General features: G+C 37.7%; 1 protein-coding gene across 4 annotated transcripts in view; it reads right to left on the reverse strand.

Moving 5' to 3' along the window:
• The window catches only part of DROSHA (drosha ribonuclease III), a 150,669-nt gene that overhangs the window by 99,463 nt on the left and 24,480 nt on the right, over window positions 1–26,726 (reverse strand). For all 4 annotated transcript variants that reach the window (XM_037799026.1, XM_037799023.1, XM_037799025.1 and 1 more), the window contains 6 exons: window positions 24,058–24,138; window positions 18,985–19,071; window positions 12,895–12,981; window positions 6,515–6,586; window positions 4,827–4,908; window positions 3,852–3,926 (listed from right to left, as the gene is read on the reverse strand). In XM_037799026.1, the coding sequence (XP_037654954.1) occupies window positions 3,852–3,926; window positions 4,827–4,908; window positions 6,515–6,586; window positions 12,895–12,981; window positions 18,985–19,071; window positions 24,058–24,138 (484 nt within the window). The remainder of the gene's footprint in view (window positions 1–3,851; window positions 3,927–4,826; window positions 4,909–6,514; window positions 6,587–12,894; window positions 12,982–18,984; window positions 19,072–24,057; window positions 24,139–26,726) is intronic.

Raw genomic sequence — 26,726 nt, forward strand, 5'->3', positions numbered from 1 at the left:
ACAGAAATGAAAAGACAGGAGTGAGAGGTTTAGAACACAATTTTGGGAGATAATAGCACAACAACGTAAGTACACTGAACAAAGATGACTATGAGTATGGCTGAAAGAGGAAGGTTGAAAAGAGGAAGGTTAAGAGTATGTGGGACACCAGAAGGAAAGAGGAAAGGAAGGAAGGAAGGAGGAAAGATAGAGACTGGGACTGTATAACTCAGTGACACCTAAGGTGCTCAACAATTGTGATAAAAGGTGCAAATATGTTTTTACATGAACGTCAACACTGCAAGGTGTTAAAAATGAGGTGGGATTGGGTTAAAAATACAACCAATGGAAACTAGAGACTATAGTTAACAGAAACAGTGTATTATGCTTCCTTTAATATAATAGAGGCAATATACCAAAGCTAAATGCATATGGGGGTGGGAGGGTTATAGGGGAAGGGTATGGGACTCTTGGCATTGGTGAAGATGTCTGACTCTTTATTCTACTTTAGTTTAATGCTATCTTTCCTTTTGTTGCTTCTTAGCTGTCATGTTTTGTTTTGTTTTGTTTTCTCTCTTTCTTTTTTTTCTTTTGTCTCTCTACCTTCTTTGACTCTTCCTCCTTCTTTGTGGAAGAAATGGAGATGTCCTTATATAGATAATGGCAATGGTGGTAAATACATAAATATGTGACTATACAAGGAACCAACAATTGTTTACTTAGGACAGAATGTATGGTGTGTGAAAAAAACCGTCTTAAAAAAAAGACTGATGAAGAAAACTTGAGGGCACTATTTTGAGTGAAACAAGACAGATACATAAGGACAAATATTGCAGGGTGTCACTGATATGAACTAATTATAACATGTAAACTAATAGACATGAAGTATAAGTTACCAGGATATAAAATGAGGCTAAAGAATGGGGAGCAGTTGTTTATTATGGGCAGAATGTTCAACTAGGGTGAACTTAAACATTTGGAAATGGACAGAGGTGATGGTAGCACGTTGTGAGAATAACAGTGCTGAATGGTGTGTGAATGTGGTGGAAAGGGTAAGCTCAGAGTCATGTATGTTACCAGACGGAAAGTTGGAGGTTAAAAAATGGGTATGTATAAAACAGTGAATCTTGTGGTGGACAATGTCTGTGATTAACTGTACAAAGAAGAGAAATATCTCTGATGAACTAGAACAAATGTATGACACTATAACTAGAAGTTAATAATAGAGGTGCATATAGGAAAAAAATATACCTATTGCAAACTATATACTACAGTTAGTATTTTAACATTCTTTCATCAACAGGAACAAATGTACTGTATCAATACCATGAATCAATAATGGAGGGGGTTGGTTAGGGATATGGGAGGATTTGAATTTCCTTTTTTTGTCTTTATTTCTTTTCTGGAGTAATGAAAATGTTCTAAAAATTGAAAAAAAAATTAATTGTGGTGATGGATGCACAGCTGTTATGATGGTACCATGGGCAATTGATTGTACACTTTGGATCTTTGGATAATTTTATGGTACGTGAACAATCTCAAAAAGAAAAAAAAAAGTAGGATGCATATTATATGTTAGTATGTGGACAATTATGTTAAAAAACTCATACACAAAAATGAAAATAAATATCAAAATTTATTCTTTTTAATTCTCCATTTTCTAAAAAAAACTTTACTGAAGTCATATTGTGAAAAACAAACCATAATTGGCCACCCAATACCAAAATGTGTTTCATAAATTATGTATTTTTCTGTATTCTTCAGAGTTTTTTAATACATATTTTTTTAAAGGAAAGTCAATGAAAAACTAAATCCTGTTTAAAAATAAATCAATAGTCCTTTTTCTTTATGACAACATAAATGTTACCCCTATATATAAGAAACATCTGGTAAGAGCTGAAATCCCACAAAATAAATACTCAACACAGATTTTCCTATAGGATGATTTTAAAACTGTTTCCACTTTCTCTTAGAGATCTCTTTGGTCATAAAATGCCTACAGGCTTTTCAAGAAACTCACTCTAGCAACATTTTCACCTGGAAAAAAAAGGGGAGGGACGGGGCTTCTGAATGAAATAAAACCAAATGTAAAAAGGAGAAAAGCTTTTGAATGCATTTTCCAAACAAAATAAACATTAGCAATATAACTAAAAATATTGGTAACACTACCCTAAAATAAAAATAAGCCACTGTGACTAAGTGTCTGGAACTGAGGAAAGGGTGTCAAGGACAAAACCTTGAGGAAAATCTACACTTAAGAAACAAAATCAACAAAGGACAAATCAGAGAGCTAGAAGAAAAGTAAGAAGAGCCGAGGAGAAAGACAAGGTCTGTGGTTCAGTTCAGATGCCACATTAAGGACAAAACTAAAACTGAAGCACACCCAACCGGGTTTGGTCTTTAGACGCGGACCCTGACATTAGCTGCTGCAACAGAATGGGAAAGGGGTAAAGGGAATGCCTGGGGATGAGGGGTAGGGGGTAGCAGTTAAAGTTTGACTGTGACTGGAAGAACACGTGGGGAAGCCAGGGTCTGACCTGGGTTCAAAGGAGGGTTCTCAGACACAGGGGAAGGCAAGATCTCCTACCTTCATAACGGTAAGAGGGATGAGGAGGAGAACATGAACACCGGGCTGAATTTCTGAAACTACTAATATGTGAAATGGGGGGAAGGCGTAATTACATGCACAAACACTACCCAGCTGAGACTGCAGACCACACAGATTTATAGCAGCAGCTATATTTTTTCTCCAGTGTCACTGAATGGCCCACATATAAGAGAAAAAAAGGCAATGGCTGACTGATGATATTTACATGGAAGGTGGTGGATGCATAAAGGGCTAAGACAGCTAGAGCAGACAGAAGTCTGAAAAGAGGACTCAAGTGAGAAAGCAAAGAAAAGTGTCTGTTCAGAGGGAAAAAGGGGAAATCTGAAGTAGAAGCAAAGGGATTAGGGGCATGAGAGAGCTGAAGTATGGAAGGATCTCACTGGAAAGGAGATACTGGAGTGAGATTCTAGGAGTGAATTCATTTGAGGTGGTAACATTGTCCAAAGTTTTATCTTGGGATTAGGTTGCCAAGATGTGACAATCATTACAGTAGAAAAAGCCAAGGAATTGTAATGCTCAGGGTAAAATGGTGACTGATGTTCACTTGGTTGGTAATAGAACTTTACCAAGAGAGGAAACTACAAGCCAGGTTTGACAACACTTGTTAAACTGATCAGAAAATCGCAAAGCAAGAAGGACTGGGAATATAGTGTAAGAGCCTAGAAGAAGATTTTAAACTTAAAAAGGAATTCAAGGGATTTCATTAAAAATCCAACCATTTTTTAAAACATTAAATATAATGCCATATCTTACAGCTAAACTTTTGAAGTCATATATTTACTTATAATGTAGAATAAATCATTACATATTTTTTCTCGTTGTAAAATGAATAAAAGCACATCAAAAAAATATGGGAAAAAAAATCACCAATAATCCCACCACCCTAATACCATCATTACTGTATTAATTTTAAGCATAATTAAAATCATATTGCACTTAAAATTTACATTAATTGTTTTCCAGTGAAACACCTGCATTTTTAAGCCATGTGCATTCTTCTGTTAGTTTTAAACACTTGTATGATATTTTATCAAGTAGCTTTTCAAAATTTGTAAATTAATTCTCCCATTACTCATCTAATTTGGGACTACCAAAAAAAAAACTATGCAGATGTATAAATCAGCATGTATAATTTGCATTATCATGCCACCTAAAAAATAGTGTCTGAGGGTAGGAAAGTTATCCCTAAAGACTGAAAGGAAAATGGCAGGCTTGTTTTCAGATGCACTATCTCAACAGGTCACTGACAGCTCAAAAGTTTTACCTGGAAGAAATCTTACAAAGCGTGGCATGAAATGAAATCTTGGGCAGCAAGGAGGACTATCTTCAAACAAAGGACCTAAAACAAACAAGTGGGAAAAAAATTTGAAAAAAAAACAAAACAGCCTTAGAAAACAAATAACTTAATGCCTAAGATTTATGATAAATACAAATACCACCAGAAGTAGGGATATAAAAAATTCCCACCCTCTCTCTTCCTCAATAGCTATATCAATCATGTGGTAACTGCCACAAGCATCAAACGAGATTACAGTAGGGAGACTACTGCAAGTCAGAAGGAGAATGAAAGCCCCAAGGAGCAAATATATCCAGTAGAATTATTTAAAATATATCTATATAAGGGATTTCTGATATAATTGAACTTTTCATGAAATAATAAGCTTTGTTTTTTCATTCCTTCTCATTTTAACAGATACACTGAAAGACTCCAGAAATATTAATAGAAACTTGGTTTGAAAAGTCATTTGCCAATACACTGGTTTAAAAAATTAAAGAGTTGTTGCAATTCAGACACTTCCAAAGAGTAAACTATTATCCAAGAAGCAGGCATCAAGTTTTTAAATCTGTAAGTTCACAGTGTATGTGTATCTGTGCATTTTAATGGGTAACCTAAGTTCTCTGTTTTAATAAATTGCAATTTTGGAATTTTATTATAGTCCAGTTCACCAGATTTAAAATATTAACTAATTGGATTTTCCCTAAGGCACATAAACCAATGTTGTTACTCATAACACTGGTACCATCTTCCTATGTGACAATGATCAATTGTATTAAGACCCATGAGAACCCTGCCCATGCCTAATGATAGCAAGTGTTGCTGAGAATAACACACCTTTTCCTGAGTATTTCCAAAAATAAAAGGAATTTCAACCATGCCCCTACCCCTTTTAAACTTTTTACATATACCATAACTTTCTTCTAAAAGCATTTACTCTTTTCTTTAAATCTTGTTATTTACCTTTAAGATTCCAGTCATACAATTCCAAAATATCTCTGAATAGGAACAATGAAAAGAGTTCAAGCCCTTTCACACAAAAATTCTGAAAAATAAACCAAAATCCAATTACTGTACATAATGCATATGTACATTAACTGAAGGTTCAACCTGTTCTAGTCAAGCGTCATAAAAAGTGTCTATTAAAAATATACTAAAACCATCAAATTACCTTAAAAAGTTTAGCCCCCATCTTGTAACCACTCCCTGATTTCAGGTAGAAATGAACAGTTCTCCCAAACTCTACCTCTTAAGGAACCAACTGACTTAATCTAGGTAGTAATGCCACCAGGATTCCGATAAAAATGTCAACTCAGCTATGCTCAAGGTACAAATAAAATGATGTGAAATTCAAAAAGAAAGTCTTCTTTATGTCATATTTTTTCTAACACAATTATAAATCATACCAGAATCCCATTAACAAAGTCACATTACACACACACCTGCAAGCTTTGATAGGCCTGTCCCAAACCCACCCAAGCCCCTACCCTTCACCTCTACCCCAACCAGACACACCTAGAATCACTGTTACAGAGAATTACCATAAAACAGAGGTTCTCTGTACCAAAAAGTTTAAATTCTTAAGGCAAAGTTCTAAGAAAAACTACAAAACCTTGTACCAAATTTCTCCTGTAAACAAGCTTAACAGATGATATATTTGCAAGTGAGACTTGTCTCATAATTCTTCCTCCTACTTGTTTTGCTCAGGGTTCATAAATCACCCTGCGTGAGATCACGCCAGAAGTAATAAACTTTTACAATAGCAAATGAAGGCTTCTGACCTTAAAAATCAAAAGGAAACAGAAAAAACCTTCAAAGCTGTAGAATGAAGGGGCAGCCCCTCTGTTAAATTCTTTTTGAAAGGCAGATAGAATTAACAGGGCTTCCTCAGATGAAATAGGTGCAAACTATGCATGCATGTCAAACCCATCAATTCCCTCTCAGCGCTTCACTGCCCATGACAGAGCTGTCCTGTTAAACAAGGGTTGCAAGAAGAGCCAGGGACTCAGGAAATCGACCCCGACTCCAACACAATGTTAAGTGCACCAGTTTGTTTGCCGTCCAGTTGTTATTTCTTAGTGTGAGTTGTTGACACCACTAAACTCAAAATCAGGCAATGAATCATTCTGAGATTCACATCAATCTTGCTTTGGAATTTTACATCTCTTGCATATATTTAGATAAATCTTCTGCTGAGCATCCGCAATGAAAAACAACTAAGAAAAATATGTAAATATATGGGAAGAAAAATGAACCAAGCATTGATCTTGTCATTGGAGATGAAGCATAAGATTGTCCCAACAGCTACAGATTCCCCTTCCCTATTCTAACTTCCTCTAATAATGACCAGTAACCAAAATCTTTCCCCTACACAAAACAAACTAGAAACAGATGTAAAAAAGTTACTATCAGCAGATGCAACACAAGAAGAGATGGGTTCAAAAACAGGTCAATAGTTGAAAAGCTACCCAAATTGTGACCTTGACATTAATGCTACACCTCACTGACCCTTTCAACCGCTCACACAATACTTTAGGGGTATTCTGATGGCAAAAAGCCAGAGCTGGCTGATTTAAATGCTTTAAAATTATATGTGTGGTATAAACAAAAGAGCAAACTACATCAAGCTGTTAAATAATTTTTTCTCTTACCTCAGGCATCATCTCTTCAATGAAATGAATCGTGTAGTCTATGTTGAATCTAATTACTTTACACAGTGGAATCTGCAATAAGGAGAAGAGAGGTTCAGTGTGTAATACTTCCTGCAGGCTCACACTACACACATATTTTCTACCTGACCCAGAGGGCCATGAAGCAAATGATAAAGTTTCACCTTAATCTAAGCAGCTAACAATACTGCACACAAAGCTTGACCAAAACTGCTGGATTTTAATGGCAAGAACCCAGCCAGCCCAGCCTCCACAGGAAACCTGCATAATATTGGTGCTTAATTAATGGTAATCATAGCAAAAACATAAACATGACAAGAACCCATTAAAACCAAATATATTATCTCTAAGGAATTAATGGAACTATAATCATGATCTTGTTTTTTTTTTTTCACGTTTTTAAATCTTTCAGAATCTTCAGCTCTTTAGGCAGATCAGGCATGGCAGGTTGATAATTTATCAGTTACAGATTCTTAAGTTATCGAATTGTGTACAATTCATGCAGCCTAGTTGGCTCTTGAGCAAAAGCCATCACAGTAACAGTAATAAAAATAATAACCAACATTTATTGAGCCAAGCAATGTTCTACTGTTTCACATATTTTCACTCATGTATTCTCACAACATCCTATGAAATAGGTACAACTACTATCCCCATTTTATAGTGGAGGAAACTAAGGCAAAGGGTGACCAGGTACCTTGGCCAAGGTAACAGGTACCTGGTGAATTAGAAGTCTTGCTCCAGGCACCAGCTCTTAGCCACTAGAGTCTAGGCCTCTCATCACCTATGCTATTAATCAGGGTATTTGTGAAAATGAAGGAAGCTTCAGCATGAAATAAATCCACATCTGTTTTGTTTTACCCATGTGACATCAGACACTAGCCAGTACCTGGACATAACAGGCTTTCTGGTGGTATGTTTTTGAATGGATCAACGAATGAGAAAAGGAGAGAAGGAGGTCACTATAGTGGCTTGACTGGCTAGCTGGGGAAAATAGTAGACCTCAGAAGCCCCAGAGATGTGTTAAGTGGGCTTTTCTTGTAGCTAAATCTGTCCATAAGATGATTTCATACAGATATAATCTTTTTTTTTTACAAACCATGGCATTAAGAAAGAACCAAATTTTAACTCTACCAGCAGAAATGAATGATAAGAAAAATAGTCTTATAATGCCATCTACTGGAAATATTTTTTCTGAGAAATGAAGTTTAGTTCTTAGGTGCTTTTTCTTTATTTTTTTTTAAGGATAGTTAATTTAAGTGAAATTCATAACAACTTTAATAAAAGATCAATTTTTGACCTTCTTGTGATAATGAGTTCTAAACCAACTGAAGCCACATTCTAAGGCCATTATCGTTTTTAAGTTCTGCTTTATTCCTACAGTCATTTAAACACATGTGAGGGTTACAAATTTGTGCAATGATTCAACATATTTTTAACATATTTATTCTTTGCTAACAACTATTTTAGGCTCGTAGTTCCTCTAAAATAAGCCACAGCCCTTATCCTTAAAAGATGAAGATCTAGAAGAGAAAGGCATGTAAACAAAAACAAAATAGAACATAACACAATGTAACTTCGTAATTTAAAAAACAAAACGAAAAACAAGCAAAAACAGTATAAAATGCAAAAGAACCAAAGAGGAGATAACATTTGAGTTGAATCCTGAAGATGGGGAGGAAATTTTCCAGTCCATCCAGAAAAATAGTTTGGGGGAGAACAGGTGTTTAGGCTTCAAACAAGACAAAGAAAAGGGAGCTGGAGGAAAAACAAGTCATTTAGCAGTACATAGAATGAAATGCATGGAGAGAGATGCAAGGTGATTCTAGAGGAAAGTAGAAACTATATTTCTGCATCCCTATAATCCACATTAAGGATTCAGAGCTTAGCCTTATTGCAAGGTCAATCAAGTATTTTAAATACAGACTATCATAGTTTACATTTAAATGGGTCACTAGGGAAACAGTGTGGGAATGCCATTGGAGCAGCAAGACAGAAGACCAGAAGACCAGGCTGGAGTCTAATGAAATAGTTTAGGAGCCAAATGAAGAGCAAATTGGAAAAGAAGGGGAAAATGTTAAGCACAGTTAGGTACTACCAATACGCATACTCTGAAGTGGGAGTGAGGGAGAAGAAAGATTACAGGATAATTTCTGGGGTTATGACCTACATGACCATGTTGGTCATGATGGCATTAATACAAAAGCAGAAATACAAAAGCATGTCCCCCAATTACCTCAAACTTATTATGCGGAAAGATGATTAGCATTCAGTTTCATGCAGGTTGAGGCTGAGATACCTGAGGGACATTAAGGTGGGCATAGGCAAACTGATACATGAGTGTGACGCACAGAGCTACACGTCACAGTCACCAATATGAACTTGGTGGGTATCAAAATATGTATGGGAGGAAAATCCATGGTGAGACTGAATTACTCTGGAAAGAGACTATAGAGGAGAAGAGGGCCCTTGGGAATACTCAAGAGGCAGGCAAAAAAAAGAGCAAAACTATATTTTATTCATTGCAAACATGTGCAAAAGAACTATACTGGATGATTTGAGCAAATTTAGCCCTTTCCCCATCTCATCTTAATTGAAATCACTTTTTGGAATTCCTTCTTTAACCTATTCTCTTTACATACATTCTGTTTTCTTTTGTGCCCCCATCCATAGCACTATAGCTCTTCCTAGATGCACAAATTTGGAAAGACAGGGCCTCCCTACCTTTTTGAACTTTGATCTCTTTCCGACACTCAAAGAGAATTTGTCATTTTACAACATGTTGGTCAACCAAGGAACTGCGTTACTTCAAAGATCACCAAAAGGGCTCCCACTCAGTGCCATCCAATAACATAATGTCATGCTACTATTATTTCTTAAAATGTATTTGAATACTTTAAAGTAAAGAATATCATGTGCTAATTGACACTAACTCCTATCTCACTCTACCAAAAACAAACAAACAAATAAAAAAAACCCTACGCACAAAAATCCTCCCTACACTCCTACATCCTAACTCTACTACCTCCAGGCACTGAACGACTAAATCCAGGGGTCAGGAAAGCCACTGGGAACGGAAAGGCAAATATGGTGGGAAGGAAATGGACAAGGCACTTTCTTGTGCTTTTGAGACTGGAACAAGACACTGTGTATCCCATCCATGTATTTTCATAACTTTAATTACACTGTCAAAGCCCTTACTAACATTAGGTTTTATAAATAGCAGCAGATGTATTTCATAAAAGGGATAAAATTTCCCCTAAATTCTCTATACTTAGCCAACAAGGCTTTCAATCCACTTCAATTTAAGAAGACATTAAGAGAACTTGCTGGAACTAGATTTGGTCGAGATTCTATCATTACTATCATTTCCATGTCCTTCTTGCTGATGTTCTATCTCTAGCAAGAAAATTAATCAGAACAGTAAAGCAATTTAATAATTATTTTTCTTGCGAGGCTATTTCACATTCAAGAGGCCTTTGATAGATCTAATTCTTAGGAACAGTACAACACTCAGCTTAAAACTCCATTTGTTTTATCAACATCTCTAAAATAAGTGATGAGGCTTATTTTCTCATTTCAGGGTAAAGCTCTCAAGATTTAAGAATTTGAATATTTACATACAATATATGCCAAAACCAGGAATTTTCCAGTCCTATCTTTTATTTTTTAGCAACTATAGTAACAACTGCAATTAATTTAATACCTTTCAAAGCCAATCTTGGGCTGAAGTGCGTTAAAAAACTATTTTTAATACTCAATAAAGTCTAAAGTATAACTAACATTAATAAAACTCAAAAAAAACAAAAATGTGTCTTCAAAGTAGCAAAAATATTAAGAATTCAAGTTTAGGGGAAAAAAAAAGAATTACAAGTAAAGATTCAAACCTAGGTCTGTCTAAATCATTTCCAAAATAAGAAGCACCAATATTCAGTGATGAACTTCTATTGCCAAGCACCATGCTAAACACTTCATCCATCATCTCATTTATTTTCACAAAAGCCCATGAGACTGCTACAATTAATACCCTATGTGCCCGTTTGAATGTATTATGTCCCCCAAAACGTCATTATCTTTAATACAATCTTCTGTGGACAGACATATTAGTGTTGATTAGATTGCAATTCTTTGACTGTTTCCATGGAGATGCAACCCACCCAACAGTAGGTGATAACTCTAATTGGATAATTTCCATGGAGGTATGGCCCTGCCCATTCAGCATGGGCCTTGATTAGTTTACTAGAGCACTATCTAAGCTCAGACAGGAGTGAGCTTGCTACAGCCAAGAGGACACTTTGAAGAACGCACAGGGGCTGAGAGAGGAGCTACAGCTTACAGAGACATTTTGGAGATGGTCTTTGAAAGCAGACTTTTGCTAAGAAGCCAAGAGAGGACAAACGCCCCAGGAGCAACTGAGAGTGACATTTTGGAGAGAAGCTGCATCCTAGAGAGGAATGTCCTGGGAAAAAGCCATTTTGAAACCAGAACTCCGGAGCAGACGCCAGCCACGTGCCTTCCCAGCTAACAGAGGTTTTCGGACGCCATCAACCATCCTCCAGTGAAGGTACCCTGTGTTGATGTCTTACCTTGGACACTTTATGGCCTTAGGACTATAACTTTGTAACCAAATAAGCCCCCTTTTATAAAAGCCAATCCATCTCTGGTATTTTGCATAATGGGCAGCATTAGCAAACCAAGACATTTTTAGCATTAGCTAAACACTTCATCCATCATCTCATTTATTTTCACAAAAGCCTATGAGACTGATACAATTAATACCCTATCTTACAGATAAGAAAGCCAAGGGTAATAAAGATTGAGCTGTTAAAAGTCAAACAGCTAATAAGTAGAATTCACTAATATTTAAGTCCTGGTCTCTCTGAGGCCACACTGCTTTCCTTCTTTGATTAAGGTGATCCTAAAAGTTAAAATAAGATCAATATTACTTCCAGGGAACTAAATAAGATGATAGACAATTTAAATATATCCACACTAACTAAATAATTTGTATTTTCTTCTAAAATTTGCAGTCCTCTGAAAAAAAGAACAATGCATTAGGAGGGGAAGAGTTGGGAGTAGATGATCTCTAAAGGTCTTTCCAACTCTCAGACTATCAGATTTAGTGTAACTAAATTTAGGTCTGAAAGCCTAACAGAAACATTATAAGAAACAAAAAACAACAAATCACCCAACAGAATTCAAAAACCTAAAGTCTTTTCATAAAGATTATTCAAGAATGGTCCAATATTTTCCCTTTTCTATAGCGGTGAGCAGATGGTCCACCCTAGAGGTAGATGTAATGTGCATCATTTTTTACAGTTACAATGTATTCACCTTCTCAAAGAAAGTTCTCTGGGATAAAATATACTATGGAATAAAGAAAACCTAATTAAGAAAACAATTTGTTTTAAGTTAGCATCACTACAACAAAATCATGTCTACTTATAAAGGAAAAAAGAATGACAGAAAGCACCAAGGAAAGGCAGAGATTTGATTTTTATTTTACTCTCCAATAGTACAAAATTTCATGTTTTAAGTAAATAGTACTAAAATAACTTTTTAAGTTGCAGATGTAATTTCATGTAACCAAACAAGAAAGGATTAAAGAACATTCTGTTTTGATGAAGCTACACCATAGCTATAATTCAACATCTATAACAGCGTCTGAACTTGGTAACTCTACTGTTACAATCCCTTTCCAATGCTCCTGCTGGCTAATTCATTCCACATCCAAATAAAGTATAAATGAGACCATTCCTAAAATTGCCATGTTTGAAACAGAAGCGTTTAACTCACAGATAAAGAACTTCCATTTGAACAGATTACCAGCAAAGCAACCTTCGTATCCGTATAAAAAATATGAATCTGCATGTCAGACAAAGTCTCTTAAAGAAGACATATGCCTGGGATTCAAAAGCAGACAATGTAGGAAATTACTTCAGGCTCTCAAAATTCTGAACAAGCTCAGAGACTAAGTGGCAATTTCTCCTTAAAACTTTCCAACTTTCTTTTGAAGGACACCCAACCCAAAATAGCTTTAACAAGTTATTCCACAGTTTATCCTTCTTTTTCAATCTTTCACACTCTCAAAATGTTATTCTGACACGTTTACTTACACCATTTAATGTGGACCAAACCTGTGACTCATTAGCACAGATGTCACACTCCCACCTGACACACACTGCCGCAGACTTCCTGCAGCCAAAGCTGTGGGACTGCGGGACGCAAGGTAAATGTTACTTAGAAGTCAGACAAAAGGAAATCTATTTTGACTTTTGCAAAGAAATAAGAATGAAGGGAAGGCAGGGAAGGAGTGGATGCAAGTAGAGAGAGAGAAAGCAAGCCAATTAGGACATACTTACATTGGTCAGGGGAGCATGTGCAAACATAGAAAATCCTTCAAAGATATATTCATGATCATCATATTCTATAACAGTGGGCCTGTCAGTCTAAAAATAAACAGAAACACAAAACATGAATTTAATAAATGATATGCTTTGCATGTGCAAAATTCCCTTGCTACAGAAGCAATCAGCAGGAAAAATGGAGGGCCTTCATGGACTCCATTAATGTTTTTCCTGACAACAAGGAGTCCTTTATACAAAATTTTATTTTTAGGTGGAATTTTCTGGCTGGATGGAATTCTTTGGCTTAAGATTTTAAATACGATATCTATGTCCTGAGACAGTCAAGAACATTTATTATGGGTGCCATAAAGAAAAGCTATATGGCTTCATTCTCTAGGAACTTATTTTATTTAACCCCATAATATTGCCAGTTCTGTTCTTACTGAACTATACTTCTCACCTAAAATAAGTCCTAACAGGAACAACATAATAACATAGTTGACCCAAAGCTCAAAGTGAAAAAAAAATGCTCATATCAGTAGGGTTGAGAGCGGAACCAGTCTAGAAGGCTGAGAGGCCTCAGGGTGCCAGAAGCTCAATTCCTAAAGAGATCCATTCCCAGCCCCTCCCAGAAGCCAGCAAGCCACCAAAAACACTGCCACAAATCAGTTCCCTCTTAATGCCAAAGACCTCAATTACCAGCCTACCTTCTACCTGAAAACAGAATCAGTAATCAGTGCATATGTTTATCTAAACACAAGAGATATTCTTCCTTACACTGTTCTCATAGCCCACCATTTTTTTCTTAAGTGATAAATTGGAGCTAATTATCACATTTCTTATGTAGGTATTCAACCATCTTTTACATGTTGCATATAGAAATATGTGCATTATTTGTTCTATCAATATTATTTTTGCTTTCTATTTGAGTAACTCAAACATGGCTGATCTAAATTAAATATGATGAAAAGAACCTCTGATCAAACAATGATTAATAATGGTATGGCCACTTTGAAAAACAGTTTGGCGGTACCTCAAAATATTAAGCATAGAGCTGCCTTATGACTCAGGAATTCCACTCCCAAGTACATACTGAAGAGAAATGAAAACATACAATACACAAAAACTTGTACATAAATGTTCATAGCAGCATTATTCATAATAGCAAAACAGGTGGAAACAACCCAAATGTCCATCAGCTGATGAATGGATAAACAAAATGTGGCATATCCATTCAATGGAATATATCATTCAGCTATAAAAAAGGATGAAGTACTGATACATGCTACAACACAGATGAAATTTAAAAACATTATACTAAGTGAAAGAAGCCAGTCACAAAAGACCATATTACAGGATTACAATTTTGCCAGACTAGGCAAATCTATAGAGACAGAAAGTACATTAGTAGTTGTCTATAATGCTGGGGAGAAGGGGAAATGGGAAGTGACTGCTAATGGGTAGAGGTTTCTTTTTAGGGTGACAAGAATGTTCTAAAATTAAATTGTGGTTTTGGCTGCACAATTTTGTGAATACACTAAAAACCACGAATTATATTCTGGGTGAATTTTATGGTATATATATAACTCAATAAAGTTGTTTTAAAATATAATTAATAATCTAATTTTGAAATCAAAATCTCTTGATAATATTAGTAACTAGAATTTTAAACTTTGGACTGTGAAAGGCAATACAGCATAATGAAATAGAATATAGTTATATACACTGGCCAAATAACCACACCACCACCTCTTCGCTGAGTAATCTTGAGCAAATTACTTAACCTCATCTATAAAATGTGGATTATTGCTCCACCAGTATGTTGGGGATGATAATATCTGTTTAATAGGTTTGTTGTAAAATCAAATAACTTAATGCTTATCAAACACTTAGAATGGTACCTGGGACATAGTACATGATCAGTGGATATTAGATATTACTATTATCATAAATATACATTAGTTTTTTTGTTCAGATCATTAGATATAATATATAAGTTGTTAGCCTATTTTTAAGAGATGGGGAAATGTTCTACAGTCTTCCCACTTTTCATAGCTCCATTTGCAATACCAACAATATAGACAAAAGATGATACAGTAACATAGTGAGAGAAAACCAAAATGAAAGTCAATATAAGGTCCATTATACCAACAAAACAGCAAAATACTTTTAAAAGAAAGAATACTTAAGAATGGAATCAGTAGTTTCAACAACCTATTTGTGTTTTTTTTGCTTTTGTTTTTTGTTTCTTTTTTTTTTGGGGCCTTAAATGCATTTATTAGAAATCAAAACTGAAAACAAAGAAACCTAGCTTTCAGGAATCTACGTGAAAGCACACAAAAGAAGCTCAAATAAAAGGAAGTAATAAAGTCAGAAATCAATGAAAGAAAACACAAAAAACAGAATTGAGCAATACAAAAAAAAAAACTGCTTCTTTGCAATGACCAACAAATTAGACAAATGTTCTTTCTGATAAAGAAAAAGAGAGGGGAGACTTAAATAATGATAGGAATAAGCTTCAGCTCCAGATTAGATTTTTTAACAAATAAATTTTCAAAACAGAAACATAATTATTTGGTGGGCAATCATAAATTACCAAAATTGTGTAAGAAAAGGTATAGGACTAGTATGAACCAATAGCCATAGAAGAAAGTAGAAGGGTAGTCAAAGATCTACCTTTAAAATTTGTTGCAGGCAGCCTCTAAAATGGCCCATAATACCACCTACTGGTATTCACACCCTTGTGTAATCTCCTCCCTTTGAGGGTGGCTGGACTGGCAACTCACTTCTTCTAGCCAATAGACTGCAGCAAAACGATGGGATATTACTTTCAAGGTTAGGTTACAAAACAGTCAGTCACTCCTGTTTTGCTACATGACTCTCTCCCTTAGTGAAGCCAGTTGTCAAGTTGTGAACTGCCCTGGGGAGAGTTCCATGTGTCAAGGAACTCAGGGGTCTGTGGTCAACAGCCCATGAAGAACTGAGGTCTTGAGTCAGACAACCCACAGAAAACCGCATCTTGCCAACAGCCACGTTGAGTGAGGTTGGAAATGTATCCTCCCCCTAGATAGCCCTAAGATGACTGAAATCTCAGCCAACACCTTGATTGCAGCCTGTGAGAGATCCATGCTTAGTTTCTTGATCTACAAAAATTATGAGGTAATAAGTGTTTGTTGTTTTAAACCATTAAGTTTTGGGGGTAATCTGTTACACAGCAATATATAACTAATACAAAAACAGGTCCCAGGCCAAGATGATTTTCTGTATTATGTAAGCACCAATTGTGGGGTTCCAATTGGTACACCAAGTTAGGATGGCTATTCACCTCACTTTTGGAAGTTAGCCGAACCCTGATACCAAAGATGGACAAGAACAGGATATATAAAGAAGATGGTAAGCGAATCCACTTCACAAACACCAAAGAAAAAGTCATAAACATTTAACAAGTGAAATCAAAAAACATGGTAATTGAATACTGAATTGTAACCATGTAGAATTTAATTCCAAGAGAGCAATACTTTAAAAAATATATATTTAGTATTTATTATGTACTAGGCTCTGTCGTAGGTGCTTTACATGTATTTAGTGGTTTAACCTGCATAATAACCTAACGAGGTAGCACCTATTGTTTAAACCCAATTATATATTTGATGAGACTGAAGGGGAGAAGTTACACAAGTCCCAGCATTACCCTGATGATAAAACCAGATAAAGACATTACAAGACAGGAAAACTACAAATGAATATCTCTTATGAATATAGATGCTAACATTCTCAACAAAATATTAGCAAATCGAATCCAACAATATATTACTGAACCTTTCTCCATCTCTCTCTCCTTTCTTTGTTTCTAATGGTAGGGCTCCCTTTACTATCTGAAGTAGGGCAGGTCTTTTGTTAGCAAAATCTCTCAGCATTTGTGTCTGTGAAAAATTTAAGCTCTTCCTCAAATCTGAATGAGAGCTTTGCTGGATAAAGAATTCTTGGTTGGAAATTCTTCTCTCTCAGAATTTTAAATATGTTGTACCACTGCCTTCTTGCCTCCATGGTGGCCACTGAGTAGTCACTACTTAGTCTTATGTTGTTTCCTTTGTATGTGGTGAATTGCTTTTCTCTTGCTGCTTTCAGAACTTGCTCCTTCTCTTCAGTATTTGACAGTCTGATCAGAATATGTCTTGGAGTGGGTTTATTTGGACTTATTCTATTTGGAGTTTGCTAGGCATTCATGCTTTGTGTATTTATAGTGCTTAGAAGATTTGGGAAGTTTTCCCAGACAATTTCTTTGAATACTCTTTCTAGACCTTTACCCTTGTCTTCCCCTTCTGGGACACCAATGAGTCTTATATTTGGATGTTTTATTTTATCTATCATATCCCTGAGGTCCATTTCTATTTTTTCGATTTTTTTCCCCATTCTTTCGTTCTTTCGTTTTCCGTTTTGTCCTCCTCCAGGTCACCGATTCGTTATTCAGCTTCCTCTAGTCTTGTACTATGAATACCCAGAATCTTTTTAATTTGGTCAACAGTTTCTTTTATTTCCATAAGATTATCTATTTTTTTTATTTACTCTTGCAATTTCTCCTTTATGCTCTTCTAGGGTCTTCCTGATGTCCTTTATATCCTGTGCCATGCTCTTCTTCATGTCCTTTATATCCTGTGCCATACTCATTGTTTGTCTTTAGTTCATTGATTAATTGCTCCAAGTACTGCGTCTCCTCTGATCTTTTGATTTGGGTGTTTGGGTTTGGGTTCTCCATAGCGTCTGGTTTTATCATATGCTTTAAGATTTTCTGTTGTTTTTGGCCTCTTGGCATTTGCTTTACGTGATAGGGTTCTTTTAGGATATGTAGGATTACTCAAAGACTAATCTCTGATTTGTGAGATCTACAGCTTGGTGGCGTACACTTCCTCTAACTAACCAGCAGATGGCATCTGCGAGTCACCTATTCCCCTCAAGTCAGTTCTCCCCAACTTTGTCTTTGTGGTGAGTGTGGGTCTGATTCTTGTGGGGTCCAACTGGTGCACCAAGTTTGGGTGTGTTGTTGATGCTGTCCTCTGTGAATGTGGGGCGTGTGTCTGAGCGGTTAGGGAGGGAGGGCAGCTTTAATAATCAAACCTCCCAGGTGTTCCTGGAGATTTAAGGCTGTTGCAAGAGTCTAAACCTTCAGTTCAGTCTCGCCACGGATGGTCTCTGGTGCTGACCCACAAGTCCTTGGTATTGGCATATGATCCCTGGGATTTCCAAGTGGGTCCCTCCTCCAAATCGTGCCCCCCGAGGGCCTCTGCTGAGGGAAGGCTAGGCTACGTCACAGGTGAGCGCCGTCCCCCAAGGGAAGTTCTGGGCTGCCGGCCGCATAGGGGTGTTCCCAGCCTGCTGTAAGGATGCCTGTATGAGGCATGTTAATTTTCCCCTTTTTGTACAGCTCCACCTTCCCAGCTCCAGGACAGTTAGGTGTGGATGTGCGAAAGGCTACTGCCCACGCCCGATATTGTGGTGTGTGTGTGTTGCTGGAAACAGTTCCTGCCACACTGGGTTTTTTGGCGCAACTCTGGCCTGTGGCACTGGCACCAGGCAGGAGCGTTCCCAGCCCACTAGGAAGATGGCTGTAAGGAGCGTGGTTATTTTCCCCTTTTGGCTCCCTTCTGCCTTCCTTGCTCCAAGACAATTAGCAGTGAGTCTGCGAAAGGCTATCGTCCACGCCAGATACTGAGGCACTGGCACAGCCCATTCCTCCCGTGCTTCACTGTGGGGTTCTCACTGCCATATCAACAGCCACTTTTGGGTTTTTTAAAAAAGAACTCATTCGACTCCAGATGCCAACCCATGGTTTCCCCACACCACAGCATGGCTGCCAGATATTCAGCAGGCTTACTCACTCATTTCAGAATGTAGACTCCTGGTTTCAACAAGTCCACGGTCCCTGCAGATTTAGCAGACCTTGTCCAGCTGGTGCATCGCTGGAACTGGTGTTCTGGGTCACTTTCTGGCTTTTATGTAGTATTTTTCATGGAGGTATTTTTTTGCCCTGTCTCTCCTAGCCACCATCTTCCAGAAGTCCTATTTGTGTTTTAAAATAAATGAAATCTGATTTTGTTAGGAACTTACCAAAAAGTTTGTAGGAGGGGAAACTGTAATTCGATAGTGGAAAAGTCTGCCAGCATTGTTGGTCATGGGACGACAGGGCTTAATGGCCTAGGGAAAACACAAAAGTGAGTTTAAAAGTAGCAAAATATTTTTATTTAAAAATAGATCTTATTTTCTAGAAATATAAAAGACAAAAGAGGTGCTTATGTGTTCCTTTACAGACTGGAATGGAAGAACAGTATTCACCTTACCATTAACTAGATGAATGAAAAGGAGCTGCCAGTCATCCATTCTGGGCTCACTTCCTGATACACAATACCCACAATGATGTAAAGATCTTCCTAGCTCTAAAATTCTATGACTGTCTTCCATTTATTTGTAAAATAACACAATAATTGACTTTTAGATAAACTTCCAAATAAATTAGGAAAAAAATGGGGGAAATTAATCTCAAAAGTAAAAACAGCGGGATTTAAAAGGGAAAAAAAAAATCAATGGAAGGATTAAATATGCTGATAAAAGATTTCTCAAGTTATGGAGGGGCCAGAAATGAAGGAAGGATGAAAGGTTGGCTGAACTTTCATGGAACTTAAGATGTGAAAAGGAAAACTGAAAGAAAATAAAATAGTTAGCAGTGGAATCACTGGGTACACAATGACGAAGAACAGAGACACACCATCAAGATTCCCCTTCAAGGAAGGATGTGCTGCCCAGCTAGGGGGAGAGTGGTAAGCAAACAGCTTCCAGCTATCAGACCCTTCAGGGTCTATTCCAGCTGTGGAGCCATTTCACCTGGCATCAGGCCATTACCGGCGAGGCCACATCAGATAACCGGGCTAGGCAGAGCCATTTCAACTAAACTCTAATCGGCAACATTTACCCCATCTATCCCTACCAGACTGGCTTTGTCAGACCTGACTCATAGTTCATCTCCCTCTGTCCAATCCTGCATACACCCTCTTCCTTTCACAGATGAATATTTCTAATAAATATAATGCACTCCAAACACCATCTTAGCATCCACTTCCGGAGTATAACCAACATGTGGCAGCTGATATGAGGAGTACCAACTCTCCAAGAAAGCAAGAGATAAGAAGGGGTTTTGGAGCTGCATCACCTACCACTGAGCTTCAATAAGAACCCCATCACTTGTGGTATGTGAAGCACACCGGCCCTTTGCACAGGATGGCAGGCCAATTCAAACTTTCAGAGGTGGCTAATTGGGAGTCTGTATCAGTCTATACTGGCAGGTGCAATATAGCAGGTGTTTAAGACTATAGAGGAAGCAGTAACTATAAGGACAATGGGATGGATAGCTAATGCTAAATGCCATGATTCTCTATAGTGGTTCACAAACTTTAGTGTGCCTCAGCATCATCTGGAGGGCTTGCCTTTTAAAAGTCAAAAGCTGCCCTCAGAAAGCCATAAGGACCAAACTCCACTTTGTCTAGTTTATGGATGGATGTGTAGAAAAGTAGGGGAAGGAAACAAACAGACAAAGGTACCCAGTGTTCTTTTTTACTTCAATTGCTCTTTTTCACTCTAATTATTATTCTTGTTATTTTTGTGTGTGTGCTAATGAAGGTGTCAGGGATTGATTTAGGTGATGAATGTAGAACTATGTAATGGTACTGTAAACAATCGAAAGTACGATTTGTTTTGTATGACTGCGTGGTATGTGAATATATCTCAATAAAATGATGATTAAAAAAAAAAAAGCTGCCCTCATCCTTTCCAGAGTTTCTGATTCAACAGCTGGGGAAGACTGAAAATCTGCATTTCTAACAAGTTCCCAGTGATGCTAACACTACTTTTCTACAGAAATATAACAGCTGAGGAAGAGGAAAAGGCAACTGGAAGCCAGATGTACAAGTAAGTGATTCTCCTGGAGGCATACAAAGAACCTCTCATCTACACTGAGTGGTCAGAGAACACAAGAATCAAGCCCAGGACTGATCAGTCAGAGTCTGAACCTATCTCTTATGCCCAGGTTAGGGCCCTAGAAAACTTAAGATGAAGACATTTAGGTTTTGACCCAGACTCCTCTGAACCTGCTGAGTCTGCTTAAGTGGTCCATCCTTCCCTATTAAGAGCAAACACTCACCTCTTCTGAAAGACAATGGAAGACAATGCAAAGCCATAATGTCCCCCCCTACACCCAGTACCCTTCCAGTCTCCTGACCTGGCCACTTCACCTAGTATTAGGGTTATTTCACAGCATAAACCAGCTGGTGAGGTGCTGAGAGGAAAGAGATTCTATCCCAAAGGAGCTGCAAGAATTAGCCAGCACGTGCCAGCAGCAGCAGAAATCTGAGTAAGATCAGATTCTGAGAATACCTGCTCGAGGGGGCCAGAACATAAAATTAACTAGAGAAAGTTTATTGATTTGGGAACACTCAGAATTCAAGGACTCCAAAAGATGTTGGGAACACCCTACTAAGATTCCAGAGGCACGAAAAAACAACAGCCCACGCTTAGCAAAGTTGATATACCAGAACTGCCAGGCAGATGGTGGAGAGAAGAATTAAAAGATTCAAGGAAGTGGGCACACTGGAATATAGTATGAATGGATGGAAAACATACCATTTAAATGTTCCATGGGAAGGTCTGAGGACATAAACTAGCGAGAGGGACACCAGCACAACACCCATGTTGTTGACTGGCGGGAAGAGATGCAGAAGGAGTTTGTGGTAGGCCCCACTGGGAGAATCACAATGCTGGTCCCTGGGTTCTGGAACAAGGCCACAACATCTTTAGTGAAGAATTACTTGCCTTTGAAAAACAACTCCTGATGTGCTACTGAGCCCTGCTAGAGAAGGAGTACCTGACAAAGGACACCAGATAAATCTGTGGAACCAACCACCATAAGCTGGGTTCTGTCAGACCCACCAAGGCCTAAGATTGGGTGGGGACCAGCAATAATCCGTCTTAAGATGAAGGCGGTACATCCAAAACTGAACACATGTACAAGCACATGGCACAAACAAGCTGCATAAGCAGGCAGCGCAGACCCCCATGGCATCTACCATTTTGCACCAGCACCCCTCCCTCAGCTGGTGACTAAGGCTGTGAGGTGAATCCCATATGACCAGCTGAAAGCAGAGGAAAAAGCCCCAGCTTAGTTTGCAAATGGGTCAGTCTGTACGTGAGTAAAAGCCAAAAATGAGCTGCACTACAGCCTCACTCGACAATGGCCTTGAAAGACAAGGGAAAATCCTCCCAATGGGCAGACTTCTGGGCAGTATACCTGGTCATCCACTTTGTGTGGAAAGAGAAGTGGCCTGAGGTTAGAATATAGATGGACCCATGGGCAGACGCAAATGGCCATGCCAGCTGGTCAGGGGCCTAGAAGGAAAAAGATGGGAAGGTCAGGGATAGGAAGGTCTTGGGGTAGAGACTTGTGGATGGACATACAGGAGTGGGCATGAAGAGCTCTCTATCACATATGAATGTCTATCAGAGTATCTTCCATGGAAGAGGTACTAAACCAAGGAGACAAAATGACTTGGCCAAGTAATGTCAGGCAGCCTATCATCAGCCACCCGGAGTTGACATGATGGGCACATGAAGTGGCCGAGTAGCAGAGATGGAGGCTTCACATAAGCCCAACAGCATGGGCCCCAAGTACCAAAGTTAAACTAACTACTGCAATTACTGAACGTCAAGCTGGCAGCTATAATGACCAATGCTAAGCCCCCAAAATGGCGCCACTCCTCAAGGAGACCAACCTGATCCTTGGTAGCAAGCTGACAACACAAGCTCCTTCCATCCCAAAAGGGCCAACAGTTTGTTCTCATGGTAATAAACATGTACTCTGAGTGTGGGTTTGCCTTTCCAGCCCTCGGTTCCTTAGCTAGCGCCAATATCCACCCAGATTTCCCTTCAAATAAGGGCCTGAAGCCCAGCTGTGGGGAGAGCAGTCAGCAGACAGCCTCCAACTATAGGCTCCTTCAGGGTCTGCCTCAGCTGAAGAGCCCCTTCCCCAAGGCAGTGCCCTTCCCAGGGCAGCCTGCCTCTGGGACTGAGGGAGCTGGGGTATGAAGGCCATTTCAGCCTAATGCAAGACAATTCCGACAAGGCTGGCTCTAGCAGGCCTACATCACAGTATGACTTCTCCTTCTGCTCTATCTTAACTCTGCTCTCTTCTTGCCCCAGGTGTTGAGCCCTAATAAACATCATGCACCACAAACTTCATCTCAGCAGCTGCTTTCTAAGACCCCAACCTGAAACTCATGCATGGTGCAGATCTTGTCCCACAAGTCCTTGCTTCATTTGCTGACTTTCAGAGACTAATGGGTTAAAGTGAGGCAAGTATTACAAATTATCAGTCTGTCTCAATTATTGCTATAGCCTCAAACATGATTTAAATAGAAACTAAGGATTTATATATACTATTTGTAAACATAATGTGCTACATCATAAAGTGATGACGCTAGTATTAAAAATAGTTTATAAAAATAAAAGATAATAGGGAAAAATCAAAGGAAAATTATTTACAGGGAGTACAAGTATTCTACCCATTCAGTTAAACATGTGGAGAGCCCAGACAAACCAAGGGCAGGGTATATGCAGGTCACAGTCGATGTATTACTCATAGTTTAGTAATACAGACTAACAAAAAGACAGTGAGTCTAGCAAGAGCTACAGTAGAGGGGAAATACAAGCAGAAAGTAAACAGCTGCCTTACATACTCCCTTACATACAAATATGCCAAAGAAAAAGGACATGTACCTCATAACACTTTGGTAACATCATTTTTTCCAAGATTATTCATAACCATTTATGATAAAATATGAAAAAATTATTACAAAATGTAGAGTTTTGAACACTTACTATAATAAAATACATTCAAATACATCTTGTCTATTTTAAATAATGCACCTTCCAAAACTTTTTAAAGTTCCCTTGATAACATGCCACACTCTACCCCAAAACCCACATACTTTTCCTCTGCAATTATCAGTATGGAGACTATTAGAAAATATGAAAAGACTATTTCAATGTATTATTTCATTTCTGGGGAAAGAATGGAAACAGTATCTACCTGATTCTGGTTTCTCAGCACTTACTAATATAATAACCCAAACCAGTTACCTCTTCTCCAGGATAAATGCTGTGCCTAATTCCTGTGCGTCTGGCTTTTGCGCTGCATTTGCAGAGTGGTCCATCATTCATCTGTCAGAAACAGAATGTAAGTAGCTTTTATTATAAGGGGGGAGAATCCACACCACGCACAATGATGCCTTGGAAACTGTAAATTTTAATGTCATGAGTACTGAAGCTCTGAAGAGGCTGCCACAGATAGAAGATTAAGTGGATGTTTCAAAGCCAATAAAGTTGCAAACCGTCTATATTGTCTGAGAGAGGGAAGCAATATGACAACACTACATTCCCGAGTTATTTGTGTAGCGAAGCAGAAAATATCAATGTCAGCACACTGTTTGCCCCATCTTTTCCCACCACTTTTCAGAACATTTTCCCTATTTCTTATTTCAGGAAAAATGACTTTTTCACAAAAGAAAAGCATATGTTATATCCTAAAGGAACACACAGAATGCTTTGAAGGTGACCTGCAGATTAAATGTTTTGAAAAGAGAAACTAAAGTCATCTCTTAAGCAGAGTGAATAAAATGCCTATCCCAGAAAAACCTTCAACACTGATCACACTGGACCACGTCTGTTTTTTCACTTGAATTCATTTTACAGCCACAACCTCCACACGATTCACTGAGTAATTACTGAATGCCTCTTGGAAAGAAAGATGAGTGCTAAGCATGTAGAGAGGTGGGGGTGGGGTGGCAGTTGGAGTTGGCAAATAGCACAGGGTCCGTGTACTTAAGAAACATTTATTCTAGGTAAGAGAAACAGCATACATATGATAGAAATTTAAAAGAAAAATAAATCAGTACAGATGGAGATGCTGCTGGGGCTGCAGTGGTTGGTCAGGGAAAGCTTCACAGAGATGAAATGTGAAAGACTGGACAGGACAGGAAAAGAAGATGGCTATTTCACACAAGGCACTGGAATGAGAAAAGCAAAAAAAGGGAGTGCCTGTGTTATGCTCTGGGGACATGAGAACATCTAAATGGAATGGGTCATTAATGTGGAAGACAGTAAGAGAGAACACCAAACAAGCAAAACTGGGGTTAAAATATCAAGACTGGATCTGAAAAGACAGTTTCACAAGTTTATCAACTATATATGGTAATACTGAATCAAAAAAAGGAGACTAGAACTTAGATTCGGAGAGCTGGGAAGTGCTTTGTATTAATTTTTTTAAAAAGAAGAAAAGAAAATATATAATTTCTTTAAAGTTTTGGGGATTTGTAACTCACTGCATCCAATTAAAATATAAAGAAAATATCTCAATAAGACTTTGAAAATAAATATTAAAGTAAAAACTGTAACTTTCTTTACCCATTTAGGAAATCTAAAGCTTCAGGCGACACAGCAGAGAAATAACATTACCACCTAAAAAAATATCATGTTACGATATTATCCCAAGCAACAGCTAGCAAATGAGAGATGTAATAGGATCCCTTCAAAAGTCACAACAAACTCCTAAGGCTGGCCACAAATGCGATGAAAAATGTGCAAAAATTACATAATGCTTACTGGTTTCCAGAGAAGCAGACATACCCCCTACATTCCTGCCTTTTATGAGGGTCTGTGCTTAACTGCAGAGGGGACATAAAATCAAATTCAACCAACAGACTACATAGAAGGCCCGGACAAATTACAGAGAGGAATTAAGAAACCAAAGAAGCAAAGATAGAGGCTTCTAGATAGAGAGGAGCACAACAGTCAATTAAAAAGATCATACATGGAGAGTGGGGAATGATTGTTAATGGGTACAGGGATTTCTCTTAGAGAGATCGTACAATCCAGTAACTATACTAAGAAAAGCAATGAACTGTACTTTAAATGTGTAAATTGTATGGATGTGTATTAAAAAGCTCATATACATAATTAATATATAAAAATAAGTTCAAAATGCATTGGCAACTTTGCAAACATTACTGCTCAATTCCAAAAGAATACAATGGACCAGAAAGTACATTTCTGCCAGACAGTCTAACTATATTAATTCTATTAGGAAAAAAAATTTAGATAGCCATCATCTAGCAAGAACCAGAGACTATTCAATTTAACATAGAATGATATGAATTTATTCAAAAATATAAAAATTTTAAATATCTTTATATAGGTGTTTGTTTTATGATGCTCAATAACCTCACACGCATTGAAAATACTATTTTGTTCATATTTCGTATTTGTAAGATATAAATCTTCTATAAAGAAAACATTTTGTAATACATATTACTTTATAATAAAAAGTAATTAAAAACAAAAATGATTATGTACCATTAGTATTTCCATAGCTTGAATACACTTAACAAAGAAGAGAACTTAAGATATCATGACTGTTACCAACTAAGAAATATGAAGTCTTACAGAAAGACATAAGACATTGTTTATGATTTTGCAGCAAGATACCTTCCAAGTGAACTGCTTTTTAAAAACCCTACAAGTTCTCTCTCCCCCATCCTAGCATTTGTCTCACTCTGTTCACTGCAAGTTTAATGAGGCAATGCCATTATCCTGCTCCTGAACATAGAATTTACAAACACCATCAAATATGATTCAAGGAATAGCTGCTGTGGTGCTTGTGCTTTGGTGCTGACCTCTGAAGATGAAAAGGAATAGGCTCTGAAGAATGACACAACACCCTGAGAATAAAACTCCATTTCAATATCAGGCAA

This window comes from Choloepus didactylus, chromosome 11, assembly GCF_015220235.1.
Source record: "Choloepus didactylus isolate mChoDid1 chromosome 11, mChoDid1.pri, whole genome shotgun sequence".
Lineage (NCBI taxonomy): Eukaryota > Metazoa > Chordata > Mammalia > Pilosa > Megalonychidae > Choloepus > Choloepus didactylus.